General features: G+C 42.2%; 1 protein-coding gene across 1 annotated transcript; it reads right to left on the bottom strand.

Moving 5' to 3' along the window:
• Positions 1 to 7772: 7772 nt before the first annotated feature.
• On the bottom strand, positions 7773 to 10480 carry LOC107280305 (uncharacterized). Its single transcript, XM_026023801.2, has 2 exons — positions 10412 to 10480; positions 7773 to 10312 (listed from the first exon to the last, which is right to left on the bottom strand). The coding sequence occupies exon 2, from the start codon at positions 8952 to 8954 to the stop codon at positions 7908 to 7910; it is 1047 nt and encodes a 348-aa protein (XP_025879586.1). The 5' UTR covers positions 8955 to 10312; positions 10412 to 10480; the 3' UTR covers positions 7773 to 7907.
• Positions 10481 to 18099: the final 7619 nt, after the last annotated feature.

The following is an 18099-nucleotide window of genomic DNA, read 5'->3' as shown; positions in this document are numbered from 1 at the left end:
ATCGCTCCCTCTCACTTTTTCCCCATTTCGCCAAACTCTCCCGAGCTCCCCATCGCTCCCGCACCGTGCAACCACCCGCCGCCGCCGTTTCCGCTACTCCGGCCGCCGCTAGCCGCCGCTAGGGTCACCGCCGCACCGCGCCGTCGCCGCCGTCGGGTTCGCGAGGCTAAGCTCCACCCCGGCCGCCCCTTCCCCGTTGAGTTTCGTCGCCGAAATTCGCATCCCCTCGCGCTCCGGTGAGTTCAACCCCTACCGCCGCCTTCGGCCATGAACGCCGGTCGCCGTGGTTCATCTCCCTCCCTCTAATCTCTCTCTTCTCCTTGTTTAGGGCACCCCGAATCCTGTCCGCCGGTGGCCGTCGTCCTCCCGTGGCTCACCGTTGCCGTTCGCCATCGTCTTCCTCCGCGCCGGCCACCCTCGGTGAGGCATCCTCTCCCTTCTATTCCCCTCCCTCTCCCTCCTAGCCGTCGCTTTAGCGCCGCCGCCCGTTAGCCGTCGCTTTAGCACCACCGCCCGTCGGCGCCGCCTTTGCGCCGCCGTCTCCGCCGCGCGTTGCCGTCGCCGGCAACGCGTGTGCGCGCGCCGTCGCCATGGCCGTGGCTGCTTGGCCGGTCTTGAGCCGAGCCGGGTCGCCACCGCCCGTCCGATCGGCCCCGAGGGCGATCTGGGCCGTCGGTCCCGTGGACCGGCGGTGGACCACCCGCGTGGTCCCGGTCCACGGTGAACCGCCCCTTCCTCCCTCTCCCAAGCCGCTGACCGGTGGGCCCCGCTTGCTGGCGCCACGCCCCGCCTTGATGACGTCAGCCCTGGGATTTATTGCGCAATAAATGATTTAAGGTTTTTCTTTTATAGTAATAAACACAGTGAATCTTCTAAAATTCATAACTAATTCATCCGAGCTCCGTTTAAGCCCATTCAAGTCTCAGTAAATCAAGAAAAATGAGTAGAATCCATTAAAAATACTTTTGTTCCCTGTTTCAGTAGTCTTATAGCCTGTTTGCATTGTTTGCTTTGTATGTCGCTAGATTCCGGTTCCTCCGACGCTCCGGTGTACTTTGAAATAGTCGCCGAGGTTCCTCCAGCAGCAGAGCAAGGCAAGTCATGCTTGTTACTTGAACATGTTGATCCTATATTGCAAATGCTCTATTGTTTTTCTTCAAATATTGCATTGTTTTATAATGTTACTATGGGGTGTTTACCTATTGTCATAGCCATGCTATTGTTGTACCATGTTCCTTTGTCAGCTTGGGGTTATAACATGACTAGAGATTGGACTAGGGATTGCTTAGCCATGCTTAGTTCAACTAGTGCACAATGGGGAGAATCCCACTAATGTTTAGACTGTTGGTTCTAATGGTATTGTTGGATTAGTGCCACCGCTTTGGTGTTGGTTAATTAAAATAAATCACATGGTGGGCTGTGGGTGCATGGTTTTGCTGGTCGCACCCATGGCAGTTAAGGACCGGTTCGCGGGATGCCCTGGAAGAACTTATCGTACTTACCACAAGCCAGCGTGGGCAACGGCTGGGCTTGTAGTGTAGCTTTCCTCTAGCCGACGCATCCAGGCAAGGGTGGGCGTGATGGAGTTTGGATGGGCCCTGCGACGGCCTATGCGGCTTCTGGATTCACCTAGGCATGAGAGGGGACTGCCCGCTACCTTGCGAGGAGTGGGGGTGAAACCTGAGGTGTGGTGTGCTTGGTTAGAGGGGGTTATACGAAGGGTCCTGTCACGGCCTCTTTCCGGTATGTCGTGGTGGCATGTCGGCGCACGGAAACGTGTCGTGGGGCTGTGTCTTGTGGGTACAGTTGTACACCTCTGATCAGAGTAAAACTATTCGAATAGCCGAGCCCGCGGTTATGGGCGGTCAACCAGATTCACCGTGATTAGTCTCACCCTAGTGTAATCTTTTGAATTTGGATAGTTTAGGTGGATGGTTGGGCCTGTCGCAACGTGGTATAGCGTTGGACAGTGGATGATTAATATTAATTAATTATTATAACTGTTTAAATCTTTCAACTTCTGTTTATAAATGCTCGCTTTATGCAAATGAACCACTCTAGCTCTTCTTTGATAATTCCCTGCATCATACCCCTATTCCGGTATGACTTGCTGAGTACAGTGGGTAGTACTCAGTCTTGCTCTATTTTTCCCAACCCCAGAGCACGAGTATGTGTCAGATGAAGGTTTCTCCGAGGAGTAGGCTTCGTCCGTGTAGTCGAGGATGCCTGTGGAGTGGTGTTCCCGCTGCAGTTCTAGTCAAGGCTTAGCTCCTGTTGTCTTCCGTTTTCCCGCTGCATTTATGTAAGACTTTTATGATGTTTGTAAGACGTGGATCTGAATGTCAACATTGTCGTTTGTGTACCCCGGCCGGTCCTGGATGGGGATTTTAATGCACATTCTGCTTGGAATTCTATTCGGGAATTTCTGGGCATGACAGTGTCCTTCTGGTATTTTTTACAAAAAATCAGAAGAGAAGGGTTCAGAGATTAAGGAACCGGGAACGTTTTCAGGAGGTTGAACAGGAAATCAGTCATCGGCTAAAGAAAACAAAGCCAAGGCAGGAGTGGCGTGTTAAAAATCAGGTTCCTGCAGCCGATGAAGCCACGACCGATGAAGCAAAGAGATTGGCCAAAGGAAAAAGTGTTGTAACTGCATCGGTTAACATGGTTTTCATGTTGCCTACCGAGTTTGGGGTCAAGCAAGCCGATGTCGATGATGTTGAAGAAGAATCGGCTAAATTGATTTTGTCACCAGAACAAGCAGTCTTCGAGAAGCCAGAGGGTACAGAGAATCGGCATCTCAAGCCATTGTATATAAATGGTTATGTCAATGGGAAGTTGATGTCCAAAATAATGGTCGATGGTGGGGCTACAGTGAATTTGATGCCTTATGCTATATTCAGAAAGTTGGGCAGAAACGCTCAGGATCTCATCAAGACAAATATGGTGCTTAAGGATTTTGGTGGCAATCCATCAGAGACCAAAGGAGTTTTGAATGTGGAGCTGACAGTCGGCAACAAAACCATCCCTACAACGTTCTTTGTCATCAATGGGAAGGGTTCCTACAGCTTGTTGCTTGGAACGGATTGGATTCATGCCAATTGTTGTATTCCTTCAACCATGCATCAATGCTTGATTTAGTGGCAAGATGACAAGATTGAAATTGTGCCAGCCGACAGGTCAGTCAATGTTGCCAGTGCCGATTTAGCTCTTTGGGAGATGGATGGTCTACATTGTTTATCTGGAAAAGTTTGGGATGGAGATTTTCTAAAAGTGTCCAATTCTGATATACAGCCAATTGAAGATGGAGAAACCAAGTTATTATTTTGAGGGCGTCGTGGAGGGTTCAAATGTCTACACCAAGGGCACAGTAGATGATCTCGATGACAAACAAGGACAGGGTTTCATGTCGGCCAATGATTTGGAAGAAATTGACATAGGTCCAGATGATCGACCAAGGCCGACATTTATTAGCAAGAATTTTTCTTCGGAATTCAGAACCAAGTTGATAGAACTATTGAAAGAATTCAGAGATTGTTTCGCTTGGGAATATTATGAGATGCCTGGACTCAGGGGTTAGGCCACACCAACAACCTTCGAGAAGATGTAAAGCCGATATGCTTGAACCTGTCAAGGCTGAGATTAAATGATTGTATGATGCTGGTTTTATTCGTCCTTGCCGATAAAATGAGTGGGTTTCTAGTATAGTTCCTGTTATCGAAAAGAACGATAAGGTCAGGGTGTGCATTGATTTCCGAAACTTGAATAAAGCTACCCCGAAAGACGAATATCCAATGCCAGTAGCCGATCAGCTGGTTGATGCTGCCTCGGGACACAAGATTTTGAGTTTTATGGATGGTAATGCAGGATATAATCAGATCTTTATGGCCGAGGAAGATATCAATAAGACAGCTTTTAGGTGTCCTGGTGCAATCGGCTTGATTGAGTGGGTTGTAATGACTTTTGGCTTAAAGAGTGCTGGGGCTACATATCAAAGAGCCATGAATTATATATATCATGATCTAATCGGCTGGTTGGTTGAGGTTTACATTGATGATGTGGTTGTTAAGTCTAAAGAGATAGAAGACCACATAGCCGATTTGAGGAAGGTTTTTGAGAGAACCAGGAAATATGGCCTGAATATGAACCCAACAAAGTGTGCTTTTGGTGTATCGGTTTGCCAGTTTTTGGGATTTCTTGTTCATGAGAGGGGGATTGAGGTGACTCAAAGGAGTGTTAATGCAATAAAGAAGATTCAGCCTCCGAAGAACAAGACAGAATTGCAAGAAATGATCGGCAAGATAAATTTTGATAGAAGGTTTATTTCTAATTTGTCTGGCAGGTTAGAGCCTTTTACACCATTGTTAAGATTGAAAGCCGATCAACAGTTTACTTGGGGGGCAGAGCAACATAAGGCTTTGGATAGTATTAAGGAATATCTTAGTTCTCCTCCAGTTTTGATTCCTCCACAGAAAGGAATACCTTTTATATTATATCTGTCGGCCAGTGAGAAGTCAATCGGCTCAGTCTTGATTCAGGAGCTTGAATGGAAAGAGAGAGTTGTATTCTATTTAAGTCGTCGGCTCTTGGATGCAGAAACTAGATATTCTCCTGTGGAGAAGTTGTGCTTGTGCTTATATTTTTCATATACAAGGTTAAGGCATTATCTATTGTCCAATGAGTACAGTGTCATATGCAAGGCCGATGTGGTCACGTACATGTTATCGGCTCCAATTTTGAAAGGAAAGGTTGGAAAGTGGATATTTTCCTTAACTGAGTTTGATCTTCGTTATGAGTCACCGAAGGCAGTCAAAGGGCAAGCTATAGCCGATTTTATTATAGAACATCGTGATGATTCGATCGGCTCAGTTGAGATAGTGCCGTGGACTTTGTTCTTTGATGGATCAGTATGTACTAATGGTTGTGGTATCGGCTTAGTTATAATTTCCCCTAGGGGGGCATGTTTCCAGTTTGCTTATACTATCAAACCTTATCCAACTAACAATCAAGCTGAGTATGAGGCAGTGCTTAAAGGATTACAATTACTTAAGGAAGTTGAAGCCGATGCGATTGAAATCATGGAGGATTCTTTGCTGGTAACCAGTCAATTGGTAGGAGAATATGAATGCAAGAATGATACATTAATGGTTTATAATGAGAAGTGCCAAGAACTAATGAAGAAATTTCGGCTGGTTACTTTGAAGCATCTATCTCGAGAACAAAACATTGAAGCTAATGATTTGGCCCAAGGGGCATCGGGGTATAAGCCGATGATCAAAGATGTTAAGGTTGAAGTAGCTGCAGTAACAGCCGATGATTAGAGATATGATCTGCATCAATATTTACAGAATCCATCCCAATCGACTTCTCGGAAATTAAGATATAAAGCGTTGAAGTATACCTTATTAGATGATGAACTTTATTATCGGACGATTGATGGGGTGTTGCTTAAGTGTTTGAGTGCCGATCAGGCTAAGGTGCTATCGGCGGCGAAGTTCATGAAGGAATTTGTGGTACTCATCAATCGGCTCATAAGATGAAGTGGTTACTTCGACGTGCATGGTATTTTTGGCCAACAATGCTAGAGGATTGTTTCAAGTATTACAAAGGATGTCAGGATTGTCCGAAGTTTGGAGCAATTCAGAGAGCACCGGCGTCGGCTATGAATCCTATCATTAAGCCATCGCCATTTAGAGGTTGGGAAATTGATATGATCGGCATGATTAATCCACCATCGAGTAAAGGTATTGGTGGCGACCGATTATTTTACCAAGTGGGTAGAGGCAATTCCTTTGAAGAAGGTTGATTCTGGGGATGCTATACAATTTGTTCAAGAGCATATAATTTATCGATTTGGTATTCCTCAAACCATTACAACTGATCAGGGTTCAATTTTCGTGTCCGATGAGTTTGTTAAGTAAATTCGGGATAGCAAATTCAGCAAGTGGTCGCCGAATTGGGAAGGACCGTTCCAAATCTATCGAGTTGTGTCCAAGGGAGCTTACATGTTGCAAGGACTCGATGGAGAAGTTTATGGACGAGCACTAAATGACAAGTACTTGAAGAAATATTACCCAAGTGTTTGGGTTAATGCATGATCGGCTGATACTTGCCGATACATGACGTCTCCGCGGAACCTTGTCCCGAGCACCCGGAGGTCTCCCCCTCTTCCTAGGATGGGGGGGTAAGAGCAGAGTCAGTATCCTTCTGGGTTACCTCTACTCTTTCCGGCACATTTACTGCAGGTATATGCGACCTTGTCACTCCCTTGTAATCAGTGAAGGCATCTGGCAACTTATTTGTAATATTTTGCAAATTTATGATTCTCTGAACTTCCAGTTCAGCTTCACTAGTGCGTGGATCTAAGGACTGCATCCCAGTTGCATTCCATATTATATCTTGGCATTTTTCTGGATGCTTTTCTCCCCCTAATGCTGGGAAATAGTCCTCATCAAAGATACAATCAGCGTACCGAGCCGTATGAAGATCCCTAGTCATAGGCTCAAGATACTTGATTATGGACAAAGTCTCATAACCAACGTATATCCCCAACTTCCGGTGGGTCCCATAGAAGTACGCTGTGGTGGTGGGATTGCGCAGATGGGAAATACTTGGTTTTTTTCCACGCACTAGCTGAAGAGGGGATATACTATGATATGCAGTTGGCCTGAGTTGGATTAGTGTTGCTGCATGCAACACAGCATGGCCCCAACAACTGGTTGGTAGCCTACAATCCTACAACAGTGGCCGTGCAATCAACTTGATCCTCTTGATCAAGGACTCAGCTAGGCCATTTTGAGTACGGACATGTGGTACTGAATATTCTACCTTAATGCCCATGGCTAAATAATAATTATCAAAAGCCTTCGACCTGAACTCACCAGCATTATCCATTCGAATGAATTGTACGCAGCTATCAGGGAGGCTAGCTTTTAGCCTGATGATTTGGGCAATTAGCTTTGGAAAAGCATGGTTCCTTGTGGATAATAGGTCCACATGGCTCCACCTGGTAGAAGCATCAATCAGTACCATGAAATACCTAAACGGGCCCGACAGGGGCTGGATAGGTCCACATATGTCACCTTGTATCCTTGCCAGGAAAACAGGTGACTCATCCCTAATCTTCAGGAGGGATGGCCTAGTGATCAACTTCCCTTTTGTACAAGCAGGGCAAATAAAATCTTCAGGATTAGGGAAGTTTTTAGTTTCAACATTGTGGCCAGGAGAATTGTTGATGATTCTCCTCATTATACCCAACCCAGGATGACCCAGCCTGTCATGCCAAACTCTAAATGACTCTGGGTTTCTAAATATGGTCTTCATCGGAACATATTCCTCAGTGGGTTTTATGTACGTGTAGTACAAACCCGATGGCGATGAAAGGAGCCTTTCCACCACATGCTTTTGATATCCATCTATTTTTGTTATGAGCAGATATTCAGCATCTTGCTCAATCTCGGTTTCTATATGGAAACCGTTTGCACGGATATCTTTAAAGCTTAAGAGGGTACGCTTTGAATCAGGATACAATAGAGCATCCTTTACAAAGATATAGGTACCCATAGGGAGAACTAGAGTAGCACTTCTGGTGCCTACTATATGAGTATTACTTCCGGCAATGGTAATAATATTTCCAGTTTTCTTAGTTAAGGTGTGGAAATATCTAGTTTCCCTTAAGATTGTATTAGTGGTGGCACTGTCTACTAGACATATATCCTCTTCTGCCATGGGATTCCCACCCAAGTCTGTTTATGGAACATAAACATAAATGAAATTAAACATGGAGTAAGTTGATTCTATTAAGGGAAACATTACAAGGACTTCAGGCCCAGTAAAAGACTAAGCGTGCTCTTCAGGAGCATTATTCATGACCAAAGTTCTACTGCATATGACTGACATATAGGAGATTACTTCAAGCCTCCAAATATGTCATCATCTTTTTCAAGAAGGTTGTCCCAATCATCGTCCATACGGACGTCCCCACCATCCTTAACATTGATAAGCATGTCATCATGCTTTTCAATCTGAGCTTCAGGCTCAATGGTGAAGTGGGACTCATGTTGGCTCTTTTTCTCATTCATGCTTTGTTGGTAGAGCTCAACCAGGTGCTTGGGGACATGGCAGTTACGGGACCAATGCCCTCTGCCTCCACATCTATAGCAGTTATCCTGCTTTTCCCCAGATGATTCACCTGTAACCTTCTTGAGTTCGCCTTTACCTCTGGGTTTACCCTTACTCTTGCCCTTGAATATGATACTTCCCTTACGTTTCCCTTTCTTCTCACCATGGCCTCTTTTATGGCCACGCGAGTTTCCAACAACATTGGCGTGTGCTTCAGGCACTGCCATAGACCCAGTGGGTCTAGCAGAATGATTCTTTAGAAGAACCTCATTCTGCCTTTCTGCAACTAACAGGACTAAGATAAGATCAGAGTACTTCGGGTACTTTGAGTTCCTGTATTGCTGTTGTAGCACTATATTGTTGTGATGAAAGGTAGATAAGGTTTTCTCGATCATCTCAGCGTCAGGGATCTTCAGGCCACATAAACGCAACTGAGAAATGATCCTATGGAGGGCAGAATTATACGCCGCCACAGACATGTAGTCTTGGAAGCGTAGGGTGATCCAGTCATGTTGTGCCTTTGGGAGCACAATTGACCCTTGCTGGTCAAAGCGATCCTTCAGGAATTGCCAAAATACCAGTGGATCTTTCTCGGTCATATACTCAAACTTCAGGTCTGGGTGGAGATGGTGGCGCAAGAAATGCAATGCCTTTGCTTTCTCGGCCTTCGTAGACTCCACAGTGCCAACTTCGGGCAGCACAATAGTATGACCGAGACCCATGGAGTCGAGTTTAATCTCAACGTCCAATGCCCAAGTGAGGTAGTTACTACCATCCAAGGCAAGCTCGGCGAATTCCTTCTTTGCTATGTCCGACATGTTCTGCAACATCATTTAGTATTTACGACAGGTAAATACGATGTGCAGGGTCGACATGAATTGGTCATGCGTAATCTTCAGGATTATCACACAGTTTCCCATAGAATCTTTCCTAGCAAATTAACTTAAGTAATCTTCAGGATTACAGATTGCTTGATTAACTATTATCAATCATGCTAGGAAATCAATTTCATAACAATAAAATTAATGTTATGAAAGTCATGCAAATAGCAAAGTAAGCATGTAAAAAAAATGAAGAGCATACATGGGCACTTCATGCATATTGTGCAGACTGTATAAAAGTAAGATAAACCATATAGTACTTCCCCACTAAGAGCCCACGCTTCATGGCGACAGAGCCGACCTTAGCGGCATCAAGGGCCCATATGGGTGATGTCCATAAAACAAAGGACATCCATAACGACACTTCAGGGCCGTCCATTAAGTTGCCATGCCGGTGCTTCAGGCACCTACATCGCCTCTAGCATTTAGATGATAACGGCGGCAGAGCCGCCATTGTGTTATCAAATAGTGCTAAGGGGATGTACCATCTCAAGCCTTTGGACGGTAACGGCGGCAGAGCCGCCATCATGTTACCGGGCGTTGCTGAGAGGATGTATCAACTCTAGCAATTGAACGATAATAGCGGCAGAGCCGCCATCATGTTATCGTGTATTGCTGAGAGGATATCGGGGGATGGTACTTTAGGTACCATGTTCTTATGCTTATTTCAACTATAGCAGAAGAATGATTTGCATATAAAGATCAAGATGATCAGTAGAAACTGATTTCTCACATGTTTACCTTTTTAGCTCGATAGAGTCTCGTGCTGATAACGTGTTGAGAAACCAGTCTATTCTATTGATCAGCACACAAGCAAACCAAACACAGAGTTGTGGAACACAGAAAGTATGAACGAGTGGAAGCTTTATTTCTTCTGGATTTAAGTACATGCTACAAGAGGAGAAGCAGGAGACCGGAGATCCGTTGTTCTCGCCTTGGACCTTCTGGGCCCTATTTATAGGCGGAGGAGGGTGGAGGCTTACGTCGTATGCCTTGGACCTTCTGGCTTGCGTCGTAAGCTGGCTTCTCTTATAAGCTTGCTTCCTCTGTAAGCTGGCTTGCGCCATAAGCTGCCTTCCTCTGTAAGCTGACTTCTGGTGTAAGCTTTCTTCTACAGTAAGCTTCCCACTTATAATTTAATTCGTCCATAATAAGATATGTTTCATAACACTGAATACCCTTGTGTGTATTCTTTGCCATGATTTATCCTTTGTATCGCCTTTCCATCAAGCTCAAAGTGATGCAAAGACACAGCAATGGAAAAGCATGAGCCAGAAAAGTCTAATCCATTAGACGAGATAGCCGACCAGCTGAGGCAACATGTTCATTGTGTTATTTGCAGCTAGCTCTGCATACAAGAGTAAGAAAAGGTCTAAAGCTGCAAATTGCAATGTCTAGTTTCCACGTACCTTCCGATGAAGAATGATGACTCACCTCTCACCGTGCAAGCATGATTCTCTCTTCTCTCTCGGGCTCTTTTCTTCACAGAAGCGTCGCCATCCTGTTTTATATCCCCAAAAAGCTAGCGAGGGGGCTTAGCTAGCTCATCTCCTACGTGCCAATTAAGATGCTGAGCTGAATAGTGATGGTGGCCGGCCAACACCTAAAAGAACAAAAGAGCAAAAGTTGCCTATGCCCTAGTTGCTAGTACGTGTGTAGAGCGGTAGCTGCAGTGGAAGTGCATCAGTGGCGCGTCCAATCGCAACGCACCGTAGTGCGTATAAAGTGCACAGACAGACGACGACGCATATGTGTATAGTGGGGGTGGCCGATCGAAAAGCGTGTGCGTGAGCGTGCATGGATTCGTTAATTGGTGGGAGTATGCCCGTTGCACGATCGCCCAAATCAACGACCTAACTACCTGTGTCGATCGTCAGCCGATCAGGCCTATTCCATGTCGTCCTGACAACCTTTTTTTTACTATTGCAGTTGGGCGGCTTTTCATATCAACTTAAACTTAAAAAGAGTTTTTACCATTCTTGAAAAGATATCTAGTACCATATACCATGAGGCACCAACTATCATCCGTTTGTAAGAGGTAGAATCAAAACGCTTAAATAATGCTCGCATTTTTTTTAGATAATGGAATATAATATCCCGGTCTTTGCTCAAAAGAGCTACAGCCCATTATTACAATCTAGCACTCAAAACAAGTGTAGTCCAAAAATAATAGCAACTAGCGTATCAAGATAAAAATAACCAACAAAACATATGGAGAACATATTATTGAAGTCTATTTGTGAGTCTTTATCCATAATTGGCAAAAAGCTGTATAACCATCGACTCAAGCTTTCTGCATGCAACTTTTAAAAGCTCAATTATGGAACTTTTAAATGCAACTTCATCAGACCTTTGTAACTGTGCCCAAAACCGAAACCCGTATGTCGCCCTGAAAATTGCCTGCATATATGAAACAGATGGTGATTTATCAAAAACCATGTCATTACTGCACAACCACAGAGCCCAACATCTCGCAAAAGCTCCCAGCAATATAAGTTTACTTTTCTTCTTATCCACCCTTAACAGCCACCCATGAAAAATAGGAGAAACGCTAGTAGTAATATATAAGTCAAAAGAAAACTGAACTGCTCTCCATATGAATTTTGCATAATGGCAATCAATAAAAAGATAGTTAATTGTCTCATTTTTCATACATAAACAATATCTTAAGCAGCTATTCCAGTTTTGTCTTGCTAAATTATCTTTCATTAACACCATCCCTTTAAGCAAGTACCACATAAAGATTTTAATCTTAAGCAGCATCTTAAGCTTCCAAATTATCTTATTCCTCTCAATATATCCATTATTAATCAAAGCTAGATACATTGACCTTACACATAACCGACTATTCTGATTATAATTCCATGAGACACAATCAGAAAATTGATTCAACTGGATATGTATAATAGACGCACATAAATCATGACAAAATACAAGATTCTGACCAACTAAAGCTCTCCTGAAAGATACATTAAGTGGAACAGAACCCATGACGGTAGCAATTGAAGAATTCTTCCTTCTTACGGTAGCATATAAATAAGGATACTTATCTTTAAAGGCCAGATTACTTAACCATTTATCTTCCCAAAATCTTGTTTGTTGCCCATTATTCACTATCCAAGAACCCATATTCAAGAAAGTATTATTAGCTTTCATAAGACCTAACCAGAAATGGGAAATAATGCGCGTATGCAGTACCGACTAGCCGAGACTAACGACGACTCCTCGCAGGTTCACAGTCTCCCTCTCCTAATCGCGCTAGCCCAAACAACTCCCACGCGCGGTTTGCACCATGTCGGGCCCGTGCCACACTGCCCTGCGGCCCCTGCCCAAGCTCTTGTACCGATCGAGTAGCTAGCCATAGTTGCAATCGAGCTTTGAAGAAGTTTGATGACAAAGGATCAAAAATATTTGAGGTAAGTTTTTGGGTGGTGACAAGCCCTTGTCTATATTATACAAACCTCATCTCAGTTCCAATAGGGATCAGTTATCTATTCCATTATCTGAAAAAATAGGGATCAACACCAGGAGTTTATCGGTGTAACAAAATCGTCAGCAAACTTATGTGTTTATGTGTGTAAGAGAGGTCACTAGTTAATATATGTTATTATTTGGATAAGAGGGATCACCTAAGATTACAAACTTATGTGTATGATAGAGAATTAGAGATAACCGGTATGCACTTACTCATCGTTAGTTAATGATAGTCGTTCATATGCGTAAAAGAGACCATCAACTTAACAAATTTCACCTACAACAAAACACTCCATTATACATTTATACTCCTATGTGTATACATAATACAAACTGATTCCAGCCCTCACATCGTCATATTTTGCCTGCACGACAGAAATAAAATTCCTCATATATTCCTAAACAGAACTAGGAATTCTTGGTACAGGAAGTTATGGATCCTTCCAGCTAACCCTTGCAAATTTGGCAAATTGCACCTTGATCTGGGATCTATCAGCATGGACCACTGGGTCCAATCAAATTTCACATATACTCTCATGAATCTTCAGGTCTAACAGGACATTTCGTACATATTGCTTTGTCCATGTTGTTCTGCGATGAGCTCATGAGGCATAAATTTCTGCAGCAGGATCTCCTCCATTGAGATTTTTTAGAGGACCTCTTCCACTGAGACCTGTGAATTAGAAACACAACTTGAGCTCTAGGAGAGTGGCATTGGACCTAATTAATTATTCTATAGACATATATTGTTCTTGATACCATAAATGACGTAACACCCCAATAATAATAGTAGAACGAGGAAGAACAGCAGACATGCCTTTCTAGCAGGATATTTCATGATAATAAGTTCTAACGAAATAAAAATATGTCAGTTGGCTCCCTCAACTACATTGTCATTTGATAGTTAGCATCACAATATCGTCAGTTCTTTCTAAATGAACTCTACTACAATAAGTTTCATATACGTTGTTGAGCACCTGAGCATCTGCAAGCTGTGGTTGGTGAGGGAGTAGCGTCGCAGTGTGGATATATCGCACCCCTGACCTATGCAGCGGTCAGATCTGGCTGAGGGGATGGCCAATGTGGAGGCGCTGTGCAATGATGAGTAGAGGAGACGGCGACCATCGGTGTCCACTACCACAAAACACCCAATACAAGTCAGCACAGACACCACAAAACACCAAATATAAGTCGGCACTATAGGTGCTAGGAGCGGACATAGTATAGGGACATGGGGGTACAGCTGTACCCCCAAATTGTTTTGCAAAAAAAAGGGTATATTACACACATGTACCAAAAGTGGGTTAAAATGAATATATCTGCACTTAAATTAGTATTTTTAGTCCAATTAATACCTCACCCTCCCTACTCCATCCTGCACTTAATCACTGGCACAAACCAATGGCCGTGACGACTACAAGGCAACAAGAAATTAATAGGCTAAATGTGAATTTAGGTTATAGAGCCTTTAAAATTGCTGAATATTTTTATTTATGGAGCCCTCAAAGAATCAAATTTTCTGAGAAAGTTTGATATGTTGAAGCACAAAAATTTTATTGTTATGATTTGCAGGGTTTCAAATTTTGTTTTGAAATTTCCGAAATTTTGGTAATTTCACCCCCTCCCCCCCACCAGCAAGCTCAGATATCGCCTGAAATTTTTGGTTTTTTGCAAATTTTTCTGAATTTGGTCAAAATTTATTCAAATTCATTCAAAATCAGTCAAAATTTCAAATAATTTCAGTAATTTCTGTCACCCCGGCAAAAAAAACCAATTTCAAAATTGAAAACCCTGATGATTTGTCCATGGGCTTTTATATTTTGTACCCAGAATATTGCAACTGATTCTATATAAAATAAATCAGAAATATCACTTACATAATAAAATACTTCAATAATTGATTAGTTAAATGTAACATACCCGAATTCTATACCATAAAAATTTCTTGTCAAAATAGTTGGAAGATAAATTTTCCATTTTTGAGAAGCAAAAATTTTTCATTTTTAACCTAGGTGTGGTCAATCTAACTTTATCATAACTAAAATTTCAGGACAAATTAAAACTTTTTCATCTCTAACCTAGCTAGGATATGGATACAAACACAAGTGTAAACATGCATACTCACGTATGACATGGTTTATCTTGAGTCTTTCTTGTGCATTTGGATCTTTGTTTGTATGTCATACTAGGTTCCATGAACATGATTAAAAAGATAACTTCACTAAGAAAAACCTAAAAGCACTCATGAGTAATAACATTAAAGACATGAAAATAAAGTCAAATAATAGTACCTCAGGTCAAGAGAAATCTAAATAAATTTCTTACAACTACTTAGATGCATTTATAAATTGGAAATACACATATAAAGAGAGGTCTTGCTAATTATCTAAAATAAATTTTATATCTATGTGTGTGTGTCTATATATATAATATTTCTTTGTGGGAACTTGAAAACATTCTGATTACATGATCTCTCAATTTCTCATTGCCTTTATTTCTGAAAATATATTAATGTTAGTATTTTTGCATATTTTAGTGGTTTAAGATTTTGTGAATTGATTGCAATTATTATAATATATACTCCCTCCGTCCCAAAATATAAGCATTTTTAGACTTCTACACAGTCTTTGACCAATAATATCTATAAAAATAAGATGTTTTAAATAAAAAGAGTTACATTTTATGATAGTTTGTTTAATGATAAACCTAGTAACATCAATTTTATATGATTGATATTTTTTAATTTTTTTCCATTAATAGTAAAATTTAAAAATGTTTGACTTGACACTATGATAAAATGCTTATATTTTGGGACGGGGGGAGTTTCTATTTGTAGACAGAAAGAGAACTTAGCTTGTCAACCCCTCCATTTGACTTTTTTTTTGTAGAGGTAAGGTTCTTGTTTCTATCCGGTAGTGCTTAAATGGACATAACTTCTACTTTTCTTTCTTAATCCATTATGTAGCATCTTTGGTTATCAATGTTGTTCCTGCAAAGCGTTTGGTTGCCTTTTCTTTTCAGTTGGTTTGATTTGTTCAGAAGGGCTAGAGAGATGGTATCAGGCTATCAGCATCAGATGCTACCATGTGTCCATGTCTGTGCAGAAGGCTTGCCACACTCATGACATAATGAATGATAGTATAAGAGGAATTGCATTTGGCGGCATATATGTGACAAAAGGTCAAATGTATTTTTCAATATTCCAGTCTCTATGTAAGATCGAATGTATGCAATTAACATCTAAATCTGATCAATACGACATCTTTTGCAATGTGCACCTATTTGTTATCTATATCCAATGGTAGCCCAAATATTGCAGTAAAATCTTTATCAAACTTTAGCATTAATTTTTGCATTTTAAATATGTTTATTAAACTTTAGCACTTTATCAATTTTACATATCACATATTGATGTAAAGAAGTGGGAGGTTGTATATGGTTATGGTGCAGTGCTTTCAAGCTTGTCTTTCTAAATAGTGATTCAGATGGATATTCAACATTTTCACAAATATGTTTGGTAATGTGGATTCCAAGTGCATGCTGACTAGTGTTTAAGTAAAGCACAAAATGTTTACCTTTCGCTGGTATACAAAATTCAAAATACCCATAGTACACCCCCCACATAAAAAAAACAAGCTATTACCAGAGTTCACAATTTCATAACATTATTCATGAATTAGGATTTTGGGTTCTTGATCTCTGGGGATATATCATGATTTCAAAATAATTAGGTTTCTCGTTCTCTATTAATGCTATCCGAGAAACAGGAACCAGGGTCCCATAAGCAACAACTTGGGGCATACTTGCCACCTGCTCCCAAGCGCAGCCCCCCGTGGGCTATGCCGCTCCTGGTGCAACCCAACATGGATTATGCTTGGGGCATATTTGTCTTCCGGTGCAAACCCCCAGGGACGCCCTCCAGTTTCATAATTATTGACGTTTTGGACAAGATTGAGGTCAAACTTTTATAATTTCAAACATCAATAACTTTAAAAGTAGAGATAATCCCTTATATGCCACTGAAAATTGGTCTGATCCCTTATATGCCATTGAAAATTGGCTCTTCGCTCATATGCCATTGGTCCAAATTTGCGCACCCTCTCATGCCACTACCGTCAATTGACCGTGTGTTGACCGTTAACTCTCAAGTAAAAAAGTCATATTTGCCCTCTCTGAGTTGTTAGGCATGCCCTATACTTAGAAGGGTAAATACGTCTTTTTTCCTTGAGAGTTAACGGTCAACACACGGTCAACTGACGGGAGTGGCATGAGAGGGTGTGCAAATTTGGATCAATGGCATATAAGGGAAGAGTCAATTTTCAATGGCAGATAAGGGATCAAACCAATTTTCAGTGGCATGTAAGGGATTCTCTCTTAAAAATATTTAGTTTAAAGTAACTAGAACAACATATATAAAGTTGTCTTTCGAAGCACTATAATAAAAGTAAACATACATTTATTTATTACTCCCTCCGTTTCACAATGTAAGTCATTTTAGTATTTCCCACATTCATATTGATGTTAATGAATCTAGACATATATATCTATCTAGATTCATTAATATCAATATGAATGTGGGAAATGCTAGAATGACTTACATTGTGAAACGGAGAAAGTATATATATATTATAATAGAAAAATAAAGTCAAAGATATATTTTGTAGACTGTGTCATTTTACAAAACGTCAATTAAAATGAAACTGGAGGGTTTGGGGTATATTTGTCGCCTTCCCTTGAGTGCGGCCCCGTATAGGCTGTGTTCGGGGCACATCCGTCTCCGAGCACACCTCACCATGGGTTGTGCAAGCACATCTAGCTCCGGGTGCGGTCCCCCGTGGGATGTTCCTGGGGCACGTCCGCCCATGAGTGAGGTCCCATGTGTGTTATGCTCAGGGTACATCTCTCACCTTCCCTTGTTCGCTCAGGCAGCAACAATGCATTGACCCAATCAAGCCTCGCATTCAATAAGAGGTGACGTATACCAACCCAGCTTGCATCCGGGACGACAGGCGACAAAACGGCTCATGCCGCCTCTAAGGATATGCCATCATCACCACTAAAAAGGTACGGAGCATGGGCAGTCAGACAACATGCGCCTGTCCCAGGCTACAGTAGTGCGGTCCCACCTAGCCTCTAAGGCTAGCAAGCGGGCCCGACAACCATCATGGTGTCCATGTCACCTACACTAAGCCACACGTCGAAGGAAGGATCAAGGCAGCGGAGAGAAGCTGCTCTACGTCCCACCAGCACAATCGACACGAAGGTTCAGGTCCAACAGTGGGCACCACCAATTGTTGTGGGACAAGACCGACCCTAACCACCCCTTTGAGCTGGGTTCCATCTGTGTACAATGTACGCATGATTGGGCACTGTGTAATCCCCTCGATATATAAAAGAAGGATCAATGCCACTGAGTAATTAATGGGGGGTATTGGAAAACTACTCTCAGTGAGTCTAAGTTAGATTCTAGAAAAAAACAATGAAGACGGATTCATCATCTTCCACTTAGAACATCCACCCAAGAACACATTGTGAACTTCATCATCTAGCCATGAACATAGGAGTAGGGTATTATGCTTCCGAGCAGCCCAAACCTATCTAAATGATCGTCTTTTGAAGCCCA

Source organism: Oryza sativa, chromosome 3, assembly GCF_034140825.1.
Source record: "Oryza sativa Japonica Group chromosome 3, ASM3414082v1".
Taxonomy (NCBI): Eukaryota; Viridiplantae; Streptophyta; class Magnoliopsida; order Poales; family Poaceae; genus Oryza; species Oryza sativa.
This window is presented reverse-complemented; position numbering and strand designations above follow the sequence as displayed.